This window comes from Callorhinus ursinus, unplaced genomic scaffold (assembly GCF_003265705.2).
Source record: "Callorhinus ursinus isolate GAN/ISIS: 27379988/994484 unplaced genomic scaffold, GSC_fseal_2.0 scaffold48, whole genome shotgun sequence".
NCBI classification, from domain to species: domain Eukaryota; kingdom Metazoa; phylum Chordata; class Mammalia; order Carnivora; family Otariidae; genus Callorhinus; species Callorhinus ursinus.
In genome coordinates, this window is record NW_027397110.1 from 8,485,753 (window position 1) to 8,512,128 (window position 26,376).

At 37.5% G+C, this 26,376-nt stretch overlaps 1 protein-coding gene and 1 long non-coding RNA gene across 7 annotated transcripts in view; one reads left to right on the forward strand and one right to left on the reverse strand.

The window, feature by feature from the left end:
- The window catches only part of ENTHD1 (ENTH domain containing 1), a 174,443-nt gene that overhangs the window by 97,968 nt on the left and 50,099 nt on the right, over window positions 1-26,376 (forward strand). For all 6 annotated transcript variants that reach the window (XM_073882745.1, XM_073882746.1, XM_073882749.1 and 3 more), the window contains 2 exons: window positions 9,154-9,272; window positions 22,793-22,916. In XM_073882745.1, the coding sequence (XP_073738846.1) occupies window positions 9,154-9,272; window positions 22,793-22,916 (243 nt within the window). The remainder of the gene's footprint in view (window positions 1-9,153; window positions 9,273-22,792; window positions 22,917-26,376) is intronic.
- LOC141370866 (uncharacterized) overlaps window positions 22,997-26,376 on the reverse strand; it is a 65,837-nt gene continuing 62,457 nt past the window's right edge. Inside the window, exon 4 of the long non-coding RNA XR_012375315.1 lies at window positions 22,997-25,504. This is a non-coding gene — a long non-coding RNA (uncharacterized lncRNA). The remainder of the gene's footprint in view (window positions 25,505-26,376) is intronic.

Genomic DNA, 26,376 nt, shown 5'->3' on the forward strand with positions numbered 1-26,376 from the left:
GTATTTGCAGATGATAGGATCTTCATATAGACAACTTGAAAGGATCTACAGACATATTAGAAATAGAGTTTTAGCAAGATGGCTGGCTACAAGATCAAAATATGTAAATCAAGTTATATTTTTATGTGTCAGCACCAAACAGTAAACATAATTTTTTAAAAATACCATTTATAATAGTAAAAAATCATTATCTACTTAGGGATAAATCTTTAAAAAAAAAGATGTACAAGACCTGTACACTGAAAATTATAACACTTAACTGAAATACATTAAAGATGACCTATATAAATGGAATGATATTCATGTTTGTTAATAGAAATACTCAGAAATGTAAATATCAATTCTCTCCAAATTGCACAAATTTAGTGGAGGTTTTCCTCAAGCTTGGTAATAGTGACATTTTAAGCCAGATAATTCTTTGTTGTGGGGGCTGTCCTGTACAATGTAGGATATTTAGCATTATCCCTGGCCTCTACCCACCAGATGCTATTAGTACGCATCTCTTCCTGTTGTGAGAACCCAAACTGTCTGCAGACATTGTCAAAGGTTTCCTGAGGTCCAAAATTGCCCCCAGTTGAGAACCACTGATTCAGTGCAATTATAATCAAAATCCAAAAAGGATCTTAAAAATTGAATTTGATGGGCTGAATCCCAGATTTATCTGGAAGAATCAAAAGGTCAAGAATATCCAAAACATTCCTGAAAAAGAATAAGGTGGAAGGCTTGCCTTTCTGGGTGACATGACTAAAGCAAGAGTCATCACGACAGTGTGGTATGGATGGAGGGATAAGTGCCTGGGCCAATGGAATGAACTGTAGAGCCCAGCAAACAGACTGTGCAACTAGGTTATCTTAGTTTATGTGACAGAAGTGGTGTTCCACATTGGTGGGGAGAGGATGAGTTAATTCATAAATAATGCTGGGGCAATTACTTATTCATATTGAAAAAAGTGAAATTAGGTCTCTACCTCATATGCACAAAGAGTTAAAGACTTAAAGGAGAAAAACTAGACATCAGAATGTTTAGAAGAAAATAAAGAAGAAATCTTTTTTACGTTGGGATAGGGAAGGATTTCTTAAACATAACCAAAAAAAGTGCCAACTATTAAAAAAGCATTTTTAAGTTTGACTCTTGTGGTAGGGAGAATTCTGAGAAAAAGTCCCAATGATCCTTGTCTCTATGTAATCCCCTCCCCTTTGAAAGGTGGGCATTACCTGTGAATGGGAAGAGTTCTCACTCCCATGATTATGTTACATTATATGTCAAAACAGCCATCAGAAAGAATGAAATCTTGCCATTTGCAATGACGTGGATGGAACTAGAGAGTATTTTGCTAAACAAAATAAGTCAGAGAATGACAAGTATCATATGATTTCATTCATGTGGATTTTAAGAAACAAAACAGATGAACATAGGGGGGAAGGGAAGGAAAAATAAAATAAGATAAAATCAGAGAGGGGGACAAACCAGAAGAGACTCTTAACTATAAGAAACAAACTAAGGTTTGCTGCAGGGGAGGTGGGTGGGGGATGGGGTAACTGGGTGATGGGCATTAGGAGGGCCCTTGACGTAATGAGCACTGGTGTTATATGGGACTGATGAATCACTAAATTCTGCCTCTGAAACTAATAATACACTATATGTTAATTAATTAATTATAAATAAATATAAAAATAATGGATATCCTTTGTTTACTGGTATAAAATGCTTACCATTTGGTAGTCATTTTCAATTAAACAAACTTTTTAATGAAGTCACTTAACATTCCAAAAAAAAAGGGAGTATCCAGGTGGGCTTAATCCAATCACACACCCTATAAAAACAGAGTTTTCCCCAGCTGGCGGCAGAAGAGGAAGTCACAGATTCCAAGTTGAGAAGGATTTGATGCACCCATACTGGCTTGAAAATGGAGTGATAAGGAATGCAAATGGCTTCTAGAAGCTGAGTGATCCCTGGTTGCCAGCCAGCAAGGAAACGGGAACCTCAGTCGTACAACCACAAGGAAACCAAATTCTGCCAACAACCTGAATGATCTTGGAAGTGGCTTGCCTCTCAGAGTCTTCAGAGAAGAGTCCAGCTTGGCTGACACCGTGATTTTGGCCTTGTGAGACCCAAAGCAGAGAACCCGGTCAAGCCTGCCTGGGCTGCTGAGCTATAGAATGGTGGCATAATAAATGGGCATTGTTTTAAGCCACTAAGTTTGTTGTAATTTTTGGCAGCAATAGAAAACTTCTAAAACTATATTAAATTTAAGAATTGTCTCTTTGTCAAAAAACACCCTATAAAAAGTGAAGAAGACAGTCCCAAACTAGGAGAAAAATTTCTAGCATATGTAAGTGACAAAGGATTATCCAGAATATATAAAGAATTTCTGCAAATCAGGGAGAAGAGGACAGCCCAACGGAAAAATAGGAAGGAGACACGGAAAGCATTTCCTAAAAAAAAGAGGAGGAAACATGTAAGGCCAAGAAACATTTTTTTAAAAATGCTCAACCTTGTATTGTTATATACAGTAGCAACAATTCTAAAATGAAATATATGAAAATACGCCATTTACAATAACTTCCAAAACCATCTAATGCCATATTGTGAGGAACGTCCTTCTGTTCCTTGAAGTACATTCTCTTGTACATTTGGAGTCTATTTTTTGCATGCCATCTTCCCCTCTCTCTCTCGCTTCCCCCTCCCTTCCTCCTTCTCTTTTCCTATTTTCCTCCTGGAATGTGTTTGTTTAGTTGCCGGTGCTCTTTCCATCTTGCTGATGCTTCGACAGCTCGCCCCAGGCAGTGTGTTTTGAAGGCAGTGAAGAGTAAGGGTTAAGCGCTTAGGTCCTGGCACCTTACCGACTGGACTTGAATCCTGATTCAGACTGTGTGGGCTGTGTGCCCTTGGACATGCAAGCCTTTGGCGCCCCAATTTTATCTTCTGTCAAATGGGAATAATATGGTTTCTATTACAGAGTTGTCGTAAGTAAAGGAGGTGATATAGGTACAGCACAGTCATATTTGGCAGTTACTGGCTCAGATGCACTTAGTGATTTCTTGACTCTTCCCACCATGTCTGAGACCGGTTTGTTTTCTTCACCAAGTTGCAATTTGTGTTCTGTTTCTTATTTTATTCATTTTTCTGCAGCGGTGTGGAATGGGAGCCTTCATGAGGCCATATGCGATCTCGTTTAGAATACCTGGACTCTGCTCTGTCCTCTGAGCCTTTTGTACGGGATCCTGCTCATCCTGTCCAGCTGGGAAATGTGTCCTGCCGCCCTGGGACGGGGAGATGCTCTTGAACTTCAGATCATCCACCCAATTCAGTGTGAAACTGTAGCTTTCACTTCCGTGAAAGTGTTAGCATCTGTATTTACTCACTCTGGTACACCTCTTTTTTTCCCTTTACCAATTTCCACCTCTTCTCAGTCATAAGGAGTGAGAAAAGCATTGTCCGCTCAGTTCTCCTTGTTCCAGACATGCGGATAGTGATGAGAAATCTCAGAATCTTGTCAACTCATCGCTATCACCTTTGGGGAACAGGGGATGCTTTCTTTGGCCACCAGTCATTTTCCTTTAAAAAATTTTTAGTTGTACCTGTTTCCGTGTTAGATCGCTGTTGTAAATTTTTTTGGATTAGTTTTGACTTTTTTTAAAGTTCTTAAGTTTTAGGCAATGGAAGTGTGTGTTTTGCAGGCAGTAAAGATGTGTTGCAGTTTCAATGTACTGTCAGCCTAGGATCCAGCCCCCGCATACTTAATCCTGCTTGTGTAGTGACTCTGTGCTCCTTGTCTCTGTGGCTGAGTGCTTAACACAGTCTGTGCGTTTTCCTGTTCCCTGTTGTTCTTAAGTAAGAACTACTGGCAGTGTCTCAAATTCTGTATGCTATTGTTAGCAAAACACAGAAATAAAATTGCCTTAACTCCCTTTTTAAGATTTACTGCAACAAAAGTTTGTCCTTTCTCACCTTTTCTTATCTACCGATTTAAAATTTAATTTTTAAAAGTGCTTAAACATCTCTGCTTTCTTATTCTCTTTTCCTGTTTTCGTTGAAAAAAAAAAAGGCTTTTCTCCACTAATCTCAAAATCCACCTTTCAAAAAAGACTTACAGTACTCACGCTCTACCTCCAGTCCCTCTGCAGCATTTCTCAGAAGTGAATAGGAGCATAGAGGTGGGTCTAATAGTGAACGTTGTGGTGCCCCCACAGCACCCCTTCTTTAAGAGCAAGACACTCCTTCTTCCCTCGGCTGCTGGGAGGGTTGGCGTCTGAGGGGTCTCAAGCGCAGTCCTTCTCTGGGAATTCCTAACAGTTGAAGAAAATCTCTTTGCCCAAGGTCACAACCCCTTCCTGAGGGAAACACATCCAGTGACCTGTGGTTGTAGCTGGGCTGCTCCCTTGCTTCAAGGCAGGACAACCGGGAAGAGCCATCCCAGCTCCCCAGCTCCTGGCAGGATGGGTCGCAGCCTCTACTGCAGCCACATCAGTTTCTCCCATGGCCCAGTCCTGCCTTCCAAGCTCCTCACGGGTCCTGTTACAGAGAGTACTCCCTAATGAATCTCCCTCATACAAACATGAGCCTTGGGATCTGTTTCCTGGGGAACCCCACCTATGACAATGGTTTTTCCTCAAGGTTTAAAATAGAGGAGTATCATAATATGTGTATATCCATGAAGAAAGAGAATTATAAAGCAAATGGAGCAAAATGTTAATAATGGGTAAACCTGGATGAAGTTTATAGGAGTTCTGTGTACTATTCTTGCAGCAATATTTCCGTAAGTTTGAAATGATTACAAAATGGAAGTTTAAAAAATTAGGACAAATATCAATTACTTGAAGATGCTTAAGTGCAATTATGCTCCAAGACAGTGAAGTTGTTAAGGTTCCCAACTCGTGATTCTGCAGAAGTTAGATAAAAAGATAATCACTATGAGACGTCCATATCTTATCAGTTCATTAGCCCACAGTGTTTTCTTTGGTGGATGCATTTTCTTTCCTTTTTTTTTTTTAAGATTTATTTATTTGACAGAGAGACACAGTGAGAGAGGGAACACAAGCAGGGGGAGTCGGGGAAGGAGAAGCAGACTTCCTACAGAGCAGGGAGCCTGATGTGGGGCTCGATCCCAGGACCCTGGGACCATGACCTGAGCCGAAGGCAGACGCTTAACGACTGAGCCACCCAGGCGCCCCATGTGCTCCATTTCTTAGGTGACCCTGGGATCATGACCTGAGTGAGTCAAAGGCAGACGCTTAGTGACTCAGCACCCAGCTTTTTAAAGCTGATTTTGTTAAGTAAATACCTTACACCTGAAAGGACACTGCCAATACATAGCAACAATATTTATTAGATACCAAATAATAAGTGGAGCAATTTGGGAATTTACTCAGTTTATGCCGCATTTCGATTCCAAAGTGTGCTCTTGCCTTGTTAATGTCTGATTGTTTGAATGTCAGTTTGATATCTCATCTAAGAAATATCACAGCACCTGCCAGTTTTGCTCTGTGGTATTATCTGAGCTGTACAGGCTCAATGAAATCTACAGCCTCTCTCTCGATGGTTTCCTCTCAGCACCTCCAGCCTTGGTATCTAACCTCTCATCTTCAAATGACCCGATAGCATCACCGCCTCAGCGTCTTCACTTTTCCCTCTGGGGTTTCACATTTGCACACGAGTCCTCCTGGCTTGTGATTTCACCATCTCAACTGATAAATAGCTTCTGATACCAAAGGGACTTCCATTTCCACTAAGAAACGAAACGTGTGCTCTCCCCTTCCGTTTGCTTGTGAAAATCCCCGAAATAAATCTTGTGTAATCGCCTAATTTAATTAAGCACACCTCACTTCCAGTGTTGTGCTGGTTCTAAAAAAAAAAGTCTCAATGAATTTCCATAGACTCACCAGGCTCTAACTGCCTGCCTTCTTGCCCCTAGAAGATCATTTAATACAGGTTTAGAATATTTAGCTATTCTAGCTTAAAATATGTGTCTAAATATTCAAGATATTTTTTTCTTTCACAGTTCTTGCTATCCTTCAGTTTTCCTCATACTTTACTTCAAACTTGACTTCCTGCAATTGTTATTAATCTACCTCTATGATGTCTAAACCTAAGTCCATATCACTTCAAGGATAATTTTGTTGCTGAATATTCAGAGTGATCATAAAGGTAGTTCCCAATGAATCACATGAAAGTACATAGATGATCTAAGCCTCAAACCACTACTGTTTGCCAGTATTCATTATAAAATCTCCAGGCCCCAAAATAAGCTCATTTTAATTATTCATTTTCATGTGACATCAGGAGAAGATGAAAAGTTAGAGCCATAATTGCAAAGTTCTTATTCTTTTTTCAGTGTCTTTGGCATGTCTCATACTCGCTGCTTTTGCCCACGTAGTTCCTTCTACTTGGGTTAATTTCTCATTCTACATCCTAGCCATCCTTCAAAGCCTTGTTCAGATTTTACTTCCTACTTGAGGCACTTTCTGATCACTCTAGTGCACACCGTTTTGTTCCCTCCTTAGAATGTTTATTCCTAAAGTTAGTTAATTTAAGAAAGTTCGGCATGGTCTTGTTTTCCTCTAATTGTTTCCCATAAGTCTGTGTGTCAGTCTTATCTCCAGAGTCAGGCTATAAATTTTCTGAAGGCGAGGACCACCACATCTTATACCATTGGTTTTCAAGCTATTTTTATTGCATAGCCCCTAAAATGATTTTGAAAAATTATATACCTCCTGATGCATTTTTAAGTTGACATGTGACTGTATCATAAGTCACTGCAAAGGACATAATTCAAAATATTGACATTAAGGACAAAAGAAAACAAAATGAAACAGTTCCATGAGACTTTTAAGCATATCTAAAGGAACTTAGGCACTGTGTGACTGCTACCTGCGGCCATTTGTTTGAAAAACCACAGTCTTTAACTTTTGGAAGCTTTGCATCATGTAATTTCCTTTTCTCCTTGAAGTCATATTTCTACTCCACATCCCTCAAAGGATTTCATCCTAATAGAAAGTATTTTGATGCCTGAAAGTCTTCTCTACATCAAACATGTATATAAATTGAAATTATTTTTCTACATTTTCTAGGACCAGAGGCTTTTAAGTGGTAAAATATTCTTTCTAGATCGATTTATCATTACAATTACTTTTACCACACAATTGATTAAAACCAAAACTACATAAGTGTATTATAAATTTTTATAAACACTTATTAAACATAAAGAATACCATTTTATTGGAAATATATGTTTCTATGAGATACATGGAACTGCTTATTTACCCACCTATGAATATTACTTATTGCTGGAAATAAGCAGGGTTCAGCATAAATTCTGTTTCTCTTTTACATTTTTATGGATGGAAATGCTGAGAAGCCTTGTTCACATAAAATTGTAGGTGGGAATAGAAGGTGTTTTATTATAGCAACGTCAGTCAGTTCTATGAATTCCTTTCAAGTAATACTCCAGAATTATATAGTAATTTATTATAAAAATGGTTTTCATCTCTTGTCAGCTGTTGACTCTATTAGGTCTATCTTCAGTGTTGTCAAAAGCAAAGAATTGGAAAAACCCACTTAGAAAAAGATTTGTTAAACAGTCATTAGGAGTAATAGACTTTCTCAATTTCTGGGAATAATATCAAAAAGACCTTTACTAACATTTATCAGATGATTATTAATTATGGCCAGTTACACTTTAACGCAATATACTCAGAAAGTGGGAAAAAGAAAAACATTCATTGCGGTATATCTGTCAGTATAATAATTTTTGAGATAATTATTTTATTGTTTCTTATGCTTTAAATATGTTTCAGCAACTCTTCAGAGCCACAGATTTGGTTCATTCCATTTTTGGAAAATACTGACTATGTTTACCTAGTTGGCAAAGCCAGCCCTTATTGTCAGAACGGTAGGCCAGATCAGATTTCAACTTTCTTTCAGAAAACATCTTACTTCGTTCAAATAAACATCACTGTGGTTGCGCTCACATTCCTGAATTCTTTTTCTAGGGAAGATGGCTAAGGTTGGGGCCTTGTCGTAAGTCTGTTGCATAGATGAAATAAGCTGCCCTGCCTCCCGTGCTTGTGCTTTCCTTCTGTCCATAAAGGAAGATGCACCATAATAAGATGGGTGGAGGATGGGTCTTTGTTTGTAAAGTGGGAGGAAGTTGATTATGAAAGGGGAAGAGGAAAGAACTAGCCTGATGCTTGCACACAGCCGCATTCTCAGGGAGATCCGTTTTTGGAAAGAGTATATATGAAAGTGGTACATCTGGACATTGATTCCTTTAAAACTATCTATGCCCACCTGGCCCTTGGGAAGTCGTTAAGTATCCCCAGTGGTGTGCAGACACCAGTTTGAAGATCGCTTTCTTACACTTCTTATTTTACGCAATAATATGTCGAGAGATAGTTGGGGCTAATACTTCATTTACACAGTAATTCCGATAGAAAGAAAGGAGAAGTGCCTGGGTGGCTCAGTCGTTTAAGCATCTGAGTTTTGATTTTGGCTCAGGTCAAGGTCTCCGGGTCCTGAGATCAAGCCCCACAACGGACTCCACACTGAGTGTAGAGCCTGTTTGGGATTCTCTCTCTCCCTCTTCCTCTGCCCCTCCCCTACCCAGGAAAAAAAAAGATAGAAAGGAAAATGGCAACTACAAAATCATTAAATTCAGTACAGATATACAAGCAGAGATCTCTATTTTCACTGGCATATTCTTTTATGTTTAAAATTTTTAAAAATTTTGTTTAAAAGTGCTTTCTCATCATACAACCTATACCTCATATATGTGAACACATGAAATTCACACTGCAGTAATAAAGGTCTTTTAAATATTAATTAGAATGATCCTAGTTGTCATGGCTAGGGATAATTTTCAGACTTTCATTTTCTACACTGTATTGTGCCGTATTTTAAAAAAGATGTTTCAAATAATAAAACACACAATAAAATTGTTGATGGGAGAAAAGGCTAGAATCAAAGTTGTAGTTTTAAATGGGCCTGAATTTGTCAATTTTTACAAAGGGATATATTAAAATGACTGTCGGCAGATGATGTATATGTTGCAAACGAAATGGATCTTCAGAAGCAATTAACTTAAAAATTGTGAGCTAATGTAAAAACATTGCTATTTTTTGCCAAAGTAAAATCTTAGCTTTATGTTGTTGACAGAAAACGCTTCCAAGGCAGGATTGAAACAAGAGCAGTGCCAAGACACTCAGCTGCGTAGTGGGACTGTGTTGTCCCAGGAAACACTACCAGTCAAGATTAATACTTGGAAATCCACAGAGGTAAGTCACTTGTAGCAGTTTCCTGTTGCTGCTGTAACAAATCACCACCAACCCAGTGCCTTAAATCAGCACAGATGTGTTATTTTACAGTTCTGTAGGTTAGAAGTCTGACACAGGTGTCGCTGGGCTCACAAGGCATCTGCAGGCTGCATTCCTTTCTGGAGGCCCCGAAGGGAGAATTTGTTTCCTTGTCCTTTCCAGCTTCAGCTTCATGTGTTCTAAGAGAAACGGTGCTTGTCTTTGAATTCTGTTTGTGTTGTTTTTGTTATATTCAGTTTTAAGTAAGAATAAGGTTAGATTATCAAAGTTTTCCTTTATAACTGATGCTTTTAAAAACATCTTATTTAAGAAATTCTTTTTATCCTAATATAATAAAGATCTCTTACTTTTTCTTCTAAATGGAATCCTTGTGCCCTCTAGAATTTTACCATATAGTGTAAGATAGGGGTTTTATTGTCTTTGCACCCCTGCGGATAAACAATATTTTATTTATTGAACAGTCATCTTTCTCTCCTCATCTATAAAAAACCTTTTTATTGTGAAATAAAATTATAGACTCGGAGGAAGCTGCAGATATAGTACAGAATCCCACGTACCGAGTACCCAGCATCCCCCCGGCTGGCATCTTCTCTGACCGTAGTACAATATCGAAACAAGGAGATGGCTGTCCATATGTTACTTCTGACTGACTACAGACCTTATTCAGTTTCCAAATTTTCAGTTCAGTATTCAGTTTTTTAACTTGCATTTATGTGTGTGGGGGGGGTGGGGGCAGTTTTTCTATGCAATTTTATTCCAAGTATAGATTCATGTAACCAGCACCAAAATCAAGATACAGAAATGTTATGTCCACACAAAGAGGTCTATCGTGCTGTCCAGCCCATCTCTTCCCCACCCCCCAACCACCTCATCCCCTGATAACCCTAATCTTTTCTCCATCTCTATAGTTTTATTTTTTCTAGAATGTTATGTAAATGGACTCAGACAATATGTAACCTTTTGAGATAGCTTTTTTTTTCCCCCCCGCTCCCCATAATACTCTTGAGATCCATTCAGGTTGTGAAGTTTTCATATCTCTGGGATAAATGTCTAAGGGCGTGATTGCTGGGGTGTGTGGTAAATGCATACGAAATTAGGTTTAAAAAAATTGTCAAACTGTTTTCTAGAGTGGCTATAACATTTTACATTCCCACCAGCAGTGTATGAGAGATCCAGTTTCTTTGCATCCTCACCAACTTTTGCCATTACCGTTTTTATTTTAGCTATTCGAATAAGTTTGGGGTGATATCTCATTGTGGTTTTAATTTGTGTTTCCCAAGTGGCTAATGATGTCGAGCATTTTTTCATGTGCTCGTTTGTACCATCATAACTTCTCTTTGGTGAAATATATGTTCAGATCTTTTGCCCATTTTCTAATTGGACTGTTTGTTTATTACCATTTTTGACCTTTTGAGAGTTCTTTTTATGTTCAGGATACCATTGTTTCTATTCGTGCTCTCAACCATGAAGATGTTCATCTTGTTTCTGAGCACGGCCTGTGTCTTTAATATTCACATTTGTATTTTCTCTGTCGTTGCTGTGTGTTTGGGGAAGGATGGTATCCCCAAAGTGTGAACTTATAGAACCATCTTGACTGGAAATCTGTTCCGCTCAAGACTATTTGCAATTATCTCATTCACTCATTTGTTTTTCTGTTTTATGTGTGTTTCTCCTTTTAAGGAAAGCTCCTTGAGAGTAGAGACCATTTTAGTCTTATTCGTTACTGAATCTTCATTTGCCAGATATTTGTTAATGAAGAAATGATTGAATAGTAGAAACTCCATATTAACTTCCTTCTCTCCCTTTCTTGTGAAAGAGGCTTGTTTGGTCTCCTGCTTGGAGAGCTTTGTTTAGTATTCGCTGCCACTGTTCCTATGAGAGTGGCTGGAATTATTTATTGACCTTCTGTTCCCAACCCTTTTCCTGAACCCAGTTAGGTATTGGATTTACCTGATTTTCTAGCAGCTCGGAAAAGTACATAAAATTAAAATTTCACTGTTCCTTAATTGCATAGTAGCCCACCGACTGAAAATATGTAGATTATGGTGTGGGAAACAAAAGCAGAAGAAAAATTATTAAATTCCTTATTACTTACAGCCCATTGACAAATCCTTGAAACAGGCAGAGTGACCTCCCTCTAGGGACTCAGCTGCCTTAGATGTTAATACTTTGCCAAGGGCAAAAGGTAATCTTAGCCCATCCTCCAGGACCCTGTAAGTCTACTTTAACATATAAAAATTCCTTTGAAAACTTCCTTTACCTCTACCCAGCCACCACCACCCCCTCCCCCGCCCCAGATACATGTTAGCAATCATCCTCCAAGCATATGACCCACCGATATACATCTGAAGGGTCTTATGACTGAGGATTTACTAAACGATAATAAATGACCTTTCCCAACAATAGTTAACCCCCTCAGGATCCTAGAAACCTTGCTTCCCAAAATACCTGGGAGGCTTACACTATCCCTAACCCCCTCCCAACTTGAAAGTCTGTAATGGGCCACTCCTCATGACCCCCGTGTGGCTCTTTCTGCCCACGGGTCCCGTCCCTGCGCTTTCATAAAACCACCTTTTTGAACCAAAGATGTCTCAAGATTTCTTTTTTTTTTTTTAAAGATTTTATTTATTTATTTGACAGAGAGGGACACAGCGAGAGAGGGAACACAAGCAGGGGGAGTGGGAGAGGGAGAAGCAGGCTTCCCGCTGAGCAGGGAGCCCGATGCGGGGCTCAATCCCAGGACCCTGGGATCATGACCTGAGCTGAAGGCAGATGCTTAACGACTGAGCCACCCAGGCGCCCCTCAAGATTTCTTTCTTGGCTGTTGGCTTCAAACCCTAATGTCTTTCCTATATTAGATTATTTTAAAAGATATGACATTAAGTCAAAATGATTTTTAAATTTGAGATCAGTTTTACTTGCTGCTGCTGGCTTATAAGGGAGAAAATAGACTTGAATAATCTTATATGCTTTGGACCCTAACAAAGGCATAAAATGCCACCCAGCTTTTTTGTATCAGTCTTCAAATTCTCATTATTATTGTTTTTTCTTACTTGAAAGGAACCCACTGTAATTGATTTACATCATTCAGCATCTTATATCAGCAAAAAAATGGTACCCTCTCAAAAGAAGTTTAAAGCTGGATTTTCCTTTTTCAGTGCATTACTACTATATCGTGGCACGATTCCATCATTCTATTGACAAGCACCTCCTCTTATTACTGTCAGGAACGTTTGATGCAGCCCAATATGTCCTCTTCAGAAATCGGCTTTTGTGGCAGAAGACAACACCTACCAAGCTGAACAGTAAAATCTAATTGTTGTTGCCAAATGTACTACATCTACATTAAAATTCTCATATTCTTAATAAGAATGAGATAGAAATGATACCGTTGATTGCTTTGGCAGATGAGGGGTGCTTAAAAATATCTTTTAAAAACTTTAAATAGAAACCTCTTTATTCTCTTTCTACAAATGAAAGAATGATCTAAAAGCAGTAAATAAAATTCTTAACAGAATAGGGCTTTCAAAAGCAGAACAGTGCTTGCCTGTGGTACTTTCAAAATTAAGAAAAGCCTGCAAATGTATGACACTTAGACACGGATATGTTTTCTTTCTGCATACTGTCCAGAATCCTTATTATTAAATTTGTTAATTAATAAGGTTATATATAGCTTTTCACCACCTCAAAAGACCTTCCTCTCTTCCTGTTTGAGGAGATTCAACAATAAGTGTTATGATTTTTTTGGTCACAGTTGTTTCTATAGCAACAGATAGGGATGCTACAAATTGGTTCACACAAAATTAAAGCTGACCAAAGCCTTCAGTCTAGTTGTGAGTTGCTAAATTGCTAGTGATGGAAGATAAATGTTTATCTCCTACTGCCTCTGTTTATTATTTTGCCAAATGAAGAGTAAACAGTTTTTGTCCTCGGGCTTATCAGCATATCATTTATTATATTTGCAAAAATTTGAGCTCATCAAAGCTGTTAGGAAATGGAAATTATACCTGTTCTAATCATGCTAATCCATCATCCCTTTACTTTTTTTCTGCGTCATTACTTCATGCTTAAAAGTCCTTTTTTATTTTCATGTTTGTATTTTTTTCTTTTTAAGTTGGAAGATAATTACGGGATAAAGTTTAAACAATAGGGGGGAAAGGGTAAAGAGTGAAAAACAGAAGTTTCTTCTTACTTCCCTCTACATCTCCTTTCCCTTTCCTCAGAGGCATCCATTACTAACTAGGTTCTTAGAGATTTGGGAGGGAAATTTTCTGTGTCCATGCATTTCTTTTACCTAAAGGGATCTGTTCATTATATACTGCTCTACAGCATGCTTTGAACTAAGCAATACATCTTGGACCTCTTTTTATGTAAACAGTGCAATTATTTAATGTATATTGTCCCAAATCTTTTTTCACTAAACTGTAGATTACGGATACCTTTCTCTATCGGTACGTATAACTGCTGTATTCTTGATACAGAAATGACTCTTCATCTATTTCCCCACCCCCTGTTGGTAATCATTTAGGAATATTTTTTTAAGATTTTATTTATTTATTTGAGAGAGAGAGCATGAGAGGGGGAGAGTCAGAGGGAGAAGCAGACTCCCCACTGAGCAGGGAGCTGGATGTGGGACTCCATCCCGGTGGGACTCCAGGATCATGGCCTGAGTCGAAGGCTGTCACTTAACCAACTGAGCCACGCAGGAGCCCCATTTAGGAATATTTTGGGGTTTTTTTAGAATCTTTTTTTTTAAAGATTTTTTTATTTATTCATTAGAGACACAGAGATACAGAGAGAAAGAGAGAATATGAGCAGGGGGAGAAGCAGAGGAAGGGGGAGAAGCAGGCCCCCCGCTGAGCAGGACCCTGGGATCATGACCTGAGCCGAACGTAGATGCTTAACCATCTGAGCCACCCAGGCGCCCCAATTTTTACGTTCTTATCTATTAAAAGTAATGTAATAACGGCTCCTATACATATTTTATATGATGCTGTCCTGGAAGTGGGATCACCAAAAGGTTATATTTATTTTTCCTTTTGAAAAGTCCTCCTAAATTGTCCTCCCCGAAGTTGCACCAATTTATATCCACCAAAAGCGTATCCCCTCATCTTCGCAAATACTGAGTGTTATCAAATTGTACATTTTTCTCAGTCTGAGAGATGGGAGAAGTTTGTTTTACTTTGTTCCATGATAATTATAGGTAAGATTAGAACAACTTTTCGTGCATTTTTTTGGAATTTGTGTTTCTTTTTTATTATTAACTCTATTCATGTCCTTTGCTCCTTTTTTTCTGTTTGGTTTCTCATCTTTTTCTTACCAGTTTCTAAGAGCTATTTGGCTATTAAATGATTAGCTCATTGTCTGCTTCTTTATCTGTCTATTCATTTTCAGTTTCTCATTTGATTTTTGACTTTATTTATGGCTTTTTTTTTTTTTGCCTTTGTGAAGGGAAAACACACTGCTCTTCCTTTGTCTCTTTTTTCCTCTCACACTGTGGTCACACTTCACTTCTGACAGCAGAGATGTGGGCTTTCCACACACCAAGCTATTCTCTGCTACACCAGCTGGGTGTCCTGCCATTTAACTCAATTCTGACACTGTCTACCTGAAGATAGCATCAGATTTCACAAGCTGAGTGCTCAGTCCCCAAAGCTCCCTTTCCCCCACCTCCCATTTCAGATGCCAATTGCAAGTCCTGGGTTGTCTCCTGTTCTTCTGACCTACCACTAGAAATTGGGGTTCCCATCACCCCTTCCTTGGGTTTGATCACTTGCTAGAACAGCTTACAGAACTCATGGAAATATTTACTTACAGTTGCTGGTTTATTATATAATAAAGGATATGAGAAAGGATGCAGATGAATTGCCAGATGAAGAAATGCACAGGGCAAGGCCCAAAAGTTTCCCAAGTGCAAGTTTCTGTACCCATGGTTTTGGGCTATATCACCCTCCTGGCATGTATGTGTATTCACCAACCCAAAAGCTCCTTGAACCCCATATATTTGGGATATTTATGGTGGCTTCATCACATAGGCATGATTGATCATTTACTCCATCTCCAGTATCTCTCCCCTTCCAGGAGGATGTGTTGTGGGGCTGAAACTTCCAGGCTTCTAATCATGGCTTGGTCTTTCTGGTGACCAGTCCCCACCCTGAAGCTCTCTAGGAGCCTACCAAGAGTCACCTCATGGAACAAAAGACACTCTGATCATCCTGAGAATTCGAACGGATTTCAGAGCGCTGTGTCAGGAATGGGGGTCAAAGACCAAATATTAAAACAAAAGATGCTCCTAGTGCTCTTATCACTTAGGAAATTACAAGAGTTTAGGAGCTCTGTGCCAGGAACCATGGACAAAACCCAAGTATATATTTATTATAAATCACAATACCATAGCCTTAAAGAAGTCTTCAATTTTTATTAAAAAGTAATCAAATTTGCCTTTCCATTATGGCTTCTAGATTTTAAGTCATTCTTAGAAAGACTTTCTGTAGTCTAAGATTTTATTAAATATCACCCTGGCTTTTTATTTGTTTTTTTTAAAGATTTATTTATTTATTTATTTATTTATTTATTTATTTATTTTAAAGAGAAAGTGGGGGCGGGCACAGAGAGAGGGTGAGAGAGTCCCAGGTGGGCTTGTGCTTGACTCAATCTCATGACCCCGAGGTCAGAACCTGAGTCAAAACCAAGAGTCGGATGCTTAACATCAAGAGTTGGACGCTTAACTGTCCCATACACCCCATGCGTACCCCCACCTGCCTTTGTCCCATATGACCTCCCCCACTATTAACAACCACACCAGAGTGGTCATTTGTTATAATCAATGAACCTTAATCAATGCTCATTACCATCCAAAAACCATAGTTTACATTAGGGTTCACTCTTGTGTTATGTATTCTCTGGGTTTTGACAAATGTATAATGTTATGTATCTACCATTATAGTATCACAGAGAATAATTTCATTGTACTAAAAATCCTCTATGCTCCATTTATTCATTCCTCTGCCTGCTAACCCCTGGCAACCACTGATCCTTTTACTGTCTCCTTAGTTTTGCCTTTTCCAAAGTCATATGGTTGGAATCATACAGTATGTAGCCTTTTCAAACTGCTTCTTTCATTTAGTAACATACATTTAAGATTCCTCTATGTCTCTTTATGGCTGGATTGTTCATTTCTTTTTAACACTGAATAATATGCCATTGTCTGGATATAAAGATTATTAACCCATTCACCTCCCGAACGACATCTTGATTACTTCCAACTTTTGGTAATTATAAATAAAGCTACTGTGAACAATTTTGTGTAGGTTTTTCTGTGGACATAAGTTTTCAACTCCTTTGTGTAAATGCCAAGGGGTGCAATTGCTAGGTTGTGTGATAAGCGATTGTTTAGTTTTGTAAAAAACTACCCTACTTCTTTTATGATTTAATTTAAAATATATATTTAAATGTTATCCATCAAGAGTTTATCTGATGAATGGAGAGTGGTAAAGATCCACCTTTTAAATTGTATTTTTACAAATGATAATCAGTTGTCTGAATATCATTTGTTGAGCAATCCATCTTCCTCCCATTGACTTGAATTGTGGTTTCTATTACATAATAAATTCCCATTTATGCTTGGGTCCATTCTTGTATTTTCCATTTGTTTATATTAAAGATGTACCATTTTAAAGATCAGCTATAACATTAAAAATAAAGAAAGAAAAAGAGGTTATTCATAAAGGGAAAGAGGGGAATAAGATGGAGAGGAGAAATAGAAGCTAGATTTCTTTGATTATACCATGTTTTTAGATTTGTCATTGGAATCCTGGAAATATTTTTGCATCATTATAAAACAAGATTACACTAAAGAAAGTAATCCTTTAAAATGTAAAATAAAATTAAACAAATGTTCCTTGCATTCAGTTGGTGTTTTTTTCCTAAGGTGTTGTTATTTTTGACCCGAGATTTGTGAGTATAATGTGGAATGAATCAAATGAGTGATCATGTGATACTCTTATTTGTATCATCTTTGGTATCCTTGAGAACTGGGATTCTCAGCATGGGGGAAAGGAGATATGAATGTAAGATAGAAGAGATTGTCATGACCTAATAGACCTGAATTGGATTGAAAGTGTATCAGTATAAACTAATGAGGAATCTTACCTGAAACTTTTTGGAAAATAAACTTCTAAATTATTCATAGGTCAAAGGGGAAGTCTCAGAGAAAATGTTAAACTGCATAGAACTGATTGAGAAGGGAGCACAACATATCAAAATATATAAGATGCAGGTAAAATAGTGGTGATAGGGAAATTTATAGCACTAAATGCTTATATTAGAAAAGAGAAAAGGTGTAAAATCAATAATCTAAGTTTCTTTAAAAAAACTAAGAAAAGCAAAATAAACCTACATGAAACAGAAGAAAGAAAATAATAAAGAAGAGAAATTAGTGAAATTGAAAGCAGGAAAACTGTTAACAGAGAAAATGAATGACACAAAAAGCTAGTTCTTTGAAAAATATAAAATTGATAAACCTCTAGCAAGACTGACAAAGAGAGGAGACCTAAATCACCAATATCAGGATGAAAGGGGATGTTCCTGTAGTTCCTGTAGCTATAAAAGGATAATAAAGAATTACTGCCAACAACTTTATGCTCATAAATTTGACAATTTAGAAGAACTATAACAATTTCTCAGAAAGCACAAACTACCAAAATTCAAAGCAGATGAAAAAGAACCTGAATAGTTCTATAACCATTTTTTTTAAGATTTTATTTATTTATTTGACAGACAGACACCGCGAGAGAGGGAACACAAGCAGGGGGAGTGGGAGAGGGAGAAGCAGGCTCCCCACTGAGCAGGGAGCCCAATGCAGGGCTCGATCCCAGGGCCCTGGGATCATGACCTGAGCCGAAGGCAGATGCTTAACGACTGAGCCACCCAGGTGCCCTATAACCATTTTTTTAAGTGAATTTGTAATATCAGTCTCCTGAAAAAGAAATCTCTAAGCCCAGATGGTTTTACTGGAGAATTCTATCAAACATTTAAATAAGAATTGACCCTATTTTCACACAAATGTCTTTCAGAAAATAGGAGGGAATACTTCCCAGTTCATTGTATGAGGCAAGTATTATTCTGCTACCAAACCCAGAAAAAGACAGTACAAAAAATATATATAATATAGACTATTATCTCTCATGAAATTAGGTGCAAAAATCCTCAAAAAAATTATCCAATTAAATCCAGCAATGTATTAAAAAAAAATTACACACCAGGTCGAAGTGGGATTTAATCCAGGTGTGGTTCAACATTTGAAAGCCAATCAATGCAATTCATCATATCAACAAATTAAAGAAGAAAAATCATAGGATTTTGTCAATTAATGCAGAAAAACATTTATTAGCAAAATTCAACACCCATTTATGATAAAAAGTCAGCAACTAGAAATAAGGAATTTCCTTAAATTGATAAAGATAATCTATAAAAACCTAAAATAGCATCTTCTTAACAGTGAATGCTTTCCTTTCAAGATCAGGAACAAGGCCAGGACTTATTCAACATAGCACTGGAAGTTCCAAACACTGCGATAAGAAAAGGTATGTGAAGCATAGAGAAAAAAATAAAATTGTCCTTATTTACAGATTGTCTGCACAGAAAATCTCAAAGAGAAGACAAAAACAATCCTCAGGTGCCTGGGTGGCTGAGTTGGTTAAGCATCTGACTCTTGGTTTAGGTTCAGGTCATGATCTTGTGGTCATGGGATCAAGCTCCGTGTAGAGCTCTACACTTGGTGCAGGGTCTGCCTCAGGGATTCTCTATCCCTCTCCCTCTGCTCCTCCCCCTACATGCGTGCAGTCTCTCTAAAATAAATAAATAAATCTTAAAAACAACAACAAAAAAACCCCTCCTAGAACCAGGAAGTGAATTCAGCAGGGTTATAGGATACAAGATCAACATACATAAATGAGTTGCATTTTTATTTTTATTTATTTTTTAATCTTTAAATTTTTATTGTTATGTTAATCACCATACATTACATCATTAGTTTTTGATGTAGTGTTCCATGATTCATTGTTTGTGCATAATACCCAGTGCTCCATGCAGAACGTGCCCTCTTTAATACCCATCACCAGGCTAACCCATCCCCCTCCTCCCCTCCCCTCTAGAACCCTCAGTTTGTTTTTCAGAGTCCATCATCTCTCATGGTTCGTCTCCCCCTCTGATTTCCCCCCCTTCATTCTTCCATGAGTTGCATTTTTATATACTAATAGTGAACATGTGGAAACTGAAATTAAGACACATGCAATTTACAGTTAATGCTCCAAAATGAAATCCTTAGGTATAATTGTAACAAAACATGTATAGAATCAGTATGCTGAAAATTATAAAATACATAAAATTAATTATAAAATACTGATGAAGGAACCTAAAGACCAGTCAAACATACCATGTTCATGGATTGAAAGACTTGTCATAGTAAAGATGCCCCTAATTACTCTATAAAGTTTAATGCAATTCCTATCAAAATTCCAGCAGTTTTTTTATACAGAGATAATAAGGTTATTATAAAATTTATATGGAAAGGCACAGACCCTAGAATAGCTAAAACCATCTTGAAAAAGAATAAAGTGGAACTAATCACTCTGCCTTATATTAAAGCCTACTGTAGAGCTACTGTAATGAAGAGTGTGATATTGGTGGAGAGATAGATACCTAGATCAGTGGAACAGGATAGAGAACCAAGAAATAGACCCACACAAATATAGTCAATCGATTTTTAACAGAGGAACAAAAGGAATTCAATGGAGGAAAGATAACCTTTTCAACAAACGATATTGGAACAACTGGACATTCATAGGCAAAACCATGAACCTCAATTTAAACCTCATAGAAATTCAGTCCACATGGATCATGGGCTTAGATGTAAAATGTAAAACTATAAAACTTTTTAAAAATACTGGAGAAAAATCTTTGGGCTCTAGGGCTGACCAAAAACATGATCCCTAAAAGAAAAAAAAGTTAGACTTCATCACACAAGGGTATAAACAAGTTACAGCCTGGGAGAAAATATTTGTAACCCACATCCAGCAAAGGACTAATATCTGGAGCATTAAAAAAAAAAAAATCTTTCAGGGTTCCTGACTGGCTCAGTTGGTAGAGCATGTGAGTCTTAATCCCAGGGTCATGAGTTTAAACCCCACTTTAGGTGGGGAGCCTATTTTTAAAAAATTTAAAAATTAGAAAAAAACGCTCAAAACCCAACAGTTAAAAACCAAACAATCCAATTAGGAAATGGGCAAATGACAAGAACAGTCACTTCAGCAAATAGAACAGTCACTTCAGCAAATACAGATGGCAAATAGGCACATGAAAAGCTGTTCAACATCATTACCTATTAGGAATATGTAATTTAAACACATAATGAAATACCAAAATGGCTGAAATAAAAAATAATGACAACACCAAATGCTGGTGGACATGTGGAGAAATTGGATCACTCAAATATTACTACTGGAAATGTGAAATTGTATGGCTACTTTGGAAAAGTGGTTTGGCAGGGTCTTATAAAACTAACCATGCAACTACCATACATCCCAGCAATTGCATTCTTAGGCATCTATCCCAGTGATAGGAAAATTTATTTTCGTACAAAAACCTGTACACAGTGTTCACAGCAACTTTGTTTATAATAGCCAAAATCTGGAAACAATCCAGATTTCCTTTGACAGGTTAAACAAACTGTGATACATCCACACTATGGATACTACAGGGCAATAAAAAGGAACAAGTTATTAATACATGGAACAACTTGGATGAATTTCCGGGAATTATGCCAGGTGAAAGAAGCCAATTCCAAAAGGTTACATCCTGTATGATTCCATTTATATAACATTCTTCAAATGTCAGAATTATAGAAATGGAGAACAGATTAGTAGTTGTGGGGGGCGCAGGCTATGGTAATAAAATATCAGGAAGGATCTTTACGGTGATGCGAATGTTCTCTGTTTTGACTATCAATGTCAATATCCTGGATAATATTGTACTACAATTTTTAAAATGTTACCTTTAGGGAAAACCAGGTTAAAGGATACACAGGATCCGTCTGTACTATTTCTTACAACTGAACATGAATCTACAATGATTTTAAAATAAAAGTTGAAAATATAAAAAGTGGCAAATCATTTGGAAAATGGTTTGGCAGTTTCAATGAAGTTAAAAAATTAACCTATCCTATGACCTGGCCATTCTACTCCTGTGTAAATATCCAGGAGTAATGAGTGCATTTGTCCGTAAAAAGATTTGTGTAAGAATGTTCTTAGTAGCTTTATTCGTAGTACCCGAAATTTGGAAACAATCCACATGTCCATATGGAGGAGAATGGATAAACAAATTGTGGTATATTCGTACAATGGAATACTTCTTATGAAAAGAAAAGGAACAGATACACACAAAATATGGATGAATCTCAGAAACATTAAGCAACGGGAATTGAATACAAAAGAGCACATAGTATATGATTACATTCACAGGAAGCTCAAGAACAGGCAAATTCATTATGGTAGAAGGTAGAATACTGTGTACTGGTAACGGGCGGGGGAGCTAGTATCAGCTGGAAAGAAACTTGAGGGAACTTTCTGGAGTGACAGAAATGTGGCTACACAGGTATACATACAATGTTAAAATTTATTGAGCTCTATGCATTCTATGTTAATTATATCTTAAATAAACTTTATTTATTTACTGTAGAACAAATCTCTGTTCACTGGGGAAAAAGACATGTCAACTGATCCCACTGTGTAGACTTTATTTGAATCCTCTCTTAGATAAGCTATGGAGAAACCCATTTATGGCACTTAGGAGAAATTGGAAAGATGAGTTTATAATTGATGACATTGGGGAGTTGTGAAGTTTCTAAGTATAAAATAATAATTATTATGTTAAAGAGTTTTTGTTATTTAGAGAGATATACTGAAAAAGTAATATATCTGGGATTTGCTTCACAATAAAACAGATGAGGAGTGGGAGAATATAAGTGAAACAAGACTGGCCATGCATTGATTTGTTTAACCTGCATGACTGGATTAATTATCATCTATTTTTTTACTCCATGATTAAAAAAAGTTTTAAAATATGAATAAAAGTTATACATAGGTTGCTTTATTATTACCAGTAAAACAGAAAACTTGGCTTTTGAGATAGTGTGCTCTAAGGATGCTCAAGGGCTGATAGGGACAGTTAATGCCTCAAACAGAATCTTGCTTGCCTGCCCCAGCTGTCTTCATCAAGGAGTGAGGCTCTCCTAGGGTAGAAAACCACCCTGTACTCAATGGACACATAGCTAACTTATATTTGAGTTCTTTCAATTAAATGTGTTTATGTTAGCACGTATAGACGCATTATATCTCCATAAATTGTCCATCTACTTTAGCAAAATGAAGCACTGGGATCAATTATTTTTTTCAACCTTCATGTGCTCTCCTGTTTTCTCTAAGGACCTGATGTTATTTTGTGAGGATGATCCAAAGCCACTTTTGCCGACAATTCCTCCTTCCATTATCTCATCAACTAAATGGTTATCAGAAGGGCTAGCAGACGTTTGTAACCTCTGGGATGCAGGTAAATTGGTTAAAGAATAGAAAGGTCACTCAGAAAAATGAATAAGAAACATTGGGCAGGAATTGCTTTACATCAGATTTTATTTTGTGAAATATGGCAGCAATGGTTTTAATTTAACTTTGATAATGAGGGATGGGACCAGCATGGGTGAATTCAACCCACACATGATCCTGTAATTTTATTTTACCATTTGTTTCAGTGGGGTTCTATTCCCTCTATTTTGCTTTTTTTTTTCTTTTTCATTGTTTCAAAAATTATTAACTGCAAACCTCGAATCTCTTATGAGTGGTTTAAAATGCAGAAAAATAAGAGTTCCTTTTTTCATTTGTACTAACTTCTCTTTGATAAAGAGTTTAAATTAATTTTTCATAAGCAAGCATTAGACCAAAATGTGAAAAGCAAGATGTATGGCGTCCCACAAATTGGCTAATCACCTCTTGAGTAATTAACATTAGAGAAGGCACAGTAGAAAATGATGCAAACTGGCCTCCAATAAATTACACTATCCAATTCCAACTGGGCTCTGCTGCTACTCGAGATCTGATTGATTCACAGTGGAGCCACTCCATACTGTCCCTATTCTTCAGAAACTCAATTTTTAATACATTCTTCCTCTTACTTTTCTCAAAATATAGGACTCTAGGACTCTCAGGACCCTCTGCCAAGAGGAGAATGAAACATTCTCATTAGTATCTTTCATCCCTTCATTTATCTTTGCTTTTATATTCGTCCAAGCATCCTTTCCCTTACTGCAGAGGTGGCTCCTTATGTTCTGTGTTTCATCTTCTCCCTCATCTTTGGGCCACGTACTGTGATTTTCTCCTTATATAGATCCCCAATATCCAAAATATAAAAACTGTACTTGATTAGAATAGATTTATTTTACAGACTCACATTTATATAATTTTCTTATAAACTAGTCGTGAGAATGATGATGAGGGTATTTCAATAAACACGGAACATGAAGTTGTGGGTTATGGTGATATTTGTAGTACAAGGATGGTATTACTCACATGGATAATTAGTTGTAAGTGGTTACCATTTTTAAGACAGCTTGCTCTGTATTCTTAGAATACACTTTATGTAAACTGATCCAGATCCAGAAGCTTGAAAGAAGAATGGTAAGGAAAACGTTTTTGTGATCTAATGTCCCCTCATATTACCCCCCCAACCTTTTTGAAATAGACTTCCACTTTTTAAAGCATTTTTAGGTTCACGGTAAAATTGAGTGTAAGGTACAGAGATTTTCCCATATACCCCTGCCCCAAACAAGCACAACTTCCCCCACTACCAACACCTCACATTTGTTGCAATCAGCGAACCTACATTAATGCTTTATCGTCACCCAAAGACCATAGTTTACATTAGGGGTCATTCTTGGTGTTGTGTATTCTGTGGGTTTGGATGAGTGTATAAAGACATGTATCCACCACTATAGTATCATACGAGTATTTCACTGCCCTGCAAAACTTCTGTGTTCTGCCTGCCATTCCTTCCTTCCTCCTAACCCCTGGCAACCACTGATATTTTAACTGTCTCCATAGTTTCGCCTTTTCTAGGAAGTCATATAGTTGGACTCATACAGGATATAGCCTTTTCAGACTGTCTTCTTTTATTCAGCAGCATGCATTTAAGGCTCCTCCATGTCTTTTCATGTCTTGATAGCCCATTTCTTTTTAGTGCTGAATAGGATATGCTAAGGTATTTATCCATTCACCTGCTGAAGAACATCTTCGTTGTGTCTAAGTTGGGGCATTTATAAATAAAGCTGCTGTAAATATCCATGTGCACGTTTTTGTGTGGAAATGTTTCCCCTGCCAACATTGTAATACAAGTGAAATGGAATATAAATGAGCCTAAGAGGCAGCCCTTAAGAGGAAAAAAGTCACAAAACATGTTGAGTGAGGGATGATTCCACCATGTTACTTGGTTGGAACTCATCATAAATGGAGGAGCTTTTCTTATTTTTGAGTCTTCCTTTTCTCCCGTCTTTACTTCACACCAATCTCAGAGATATCTTGCTCAAGTGCAGTTTTAAGCATTTCACTTCCCAGCTTAAAAACTTTCCACAGTTTCCCACTGCCAATAGGATGTCTAATTTTTTAGACATGTGAGACTGTCATTAGAGACTTTTCATGGCCTGGTCCCAGCCAACCTTTGTTACCTCATCACCCAGTACTAACAATATTCACAATGCTCTGCAAAGTTCTATTACTTGTATAGTTTCTTCTCCTTAGAAAGTCTTTGTTGCAGTTACTTCCACTGTGTAACACATTGCTCTGAAACTTTGTGGCATAAAATAACCATTTATTCTGCTCATGGATTCTCTGGGTCAGGAATTGGGACAGGGCACAGTGGGGATGACTTATCTCTGCCCCATGACGTATGTTTGGGCCTCAGCCTGAGAACACAAAGCCTGGGGACGGGAATCATCTGAAGGCGTGTTCACTCATGTGTCTGGTAGTTGGTGCCCACTATCGGTTGGGGGCCTCAGTTTTTCTCCACATGGGCCTCTTCTTGTGGTCTCTCCACATGGGGTAGTTTGGGCTTTCTCACAGCATGGTGGCTGGGGTCCAAGGGTGAGCATCCTTTAAAAGAAAGGACCAGGCATAAGCTGAATAATCTCAGAAATCATGCTATGACACTTCCTTCCCATTCAGTTCATCAAAGCAATCACAAAATCTTGCCCACGTTCAAGGGGAGGGAATGTAGACCCCCACACTCTCTGGACAAGTGTCAATGTCATATTGAAAGAAAAGCACACAGGATGGTGTGTGTGTTAGTACAGTCATCTTTGGAAAATACAGTCTGCCACAGTCCTCCACCAAATTATGGATGCTTTACAAAATCCTATTTAAACAGTGAGGCCCAGCTCAAATGTCACGATGCTATAAAATCTTTTCTACATACCAATTTTTCATTCACTGTGTTCCCATGGGACTTTGCCTATAACCTTAGATACGAATTTATAGTTGTGTATCATTTTATAAGTTTTATCTATTTTTAATTAGATAAATAATAAGTGAATGTACTCTTATTTTTTAAAATTCAAGCCATATAGAGTCAAAATCCTCCTTGACTGTCCCTTACCCCAATACAGTCCCCTCCCCAGAGTTAACTGTTATTATCAATTTGTTGGTTACCCTCCAGGTCTTTCTCTGCATTTATATATGTACCTGTACCTTTAAAAGTATGGAGAACTGACTTTATTTTGATTTAGAATGTTGTTCTGTATTTTTCTGGAACTTTTTAAAGCAATATCACTTGGCGACCCTTCAGTGTATGTCAATATTTAGAGATTTACCACATATTTTCTTAACTCCTACATCGCCTGGATATTATAGTTTATTTCCCTGCTAATAGACAGTTGGTGTTTTATATTTTTCACTATTACAAATGATGCTTCAGTGAATAGCTCTGTGCACATATGTGGGTGTTTCTTTAGGGTGGATTCCTAGAA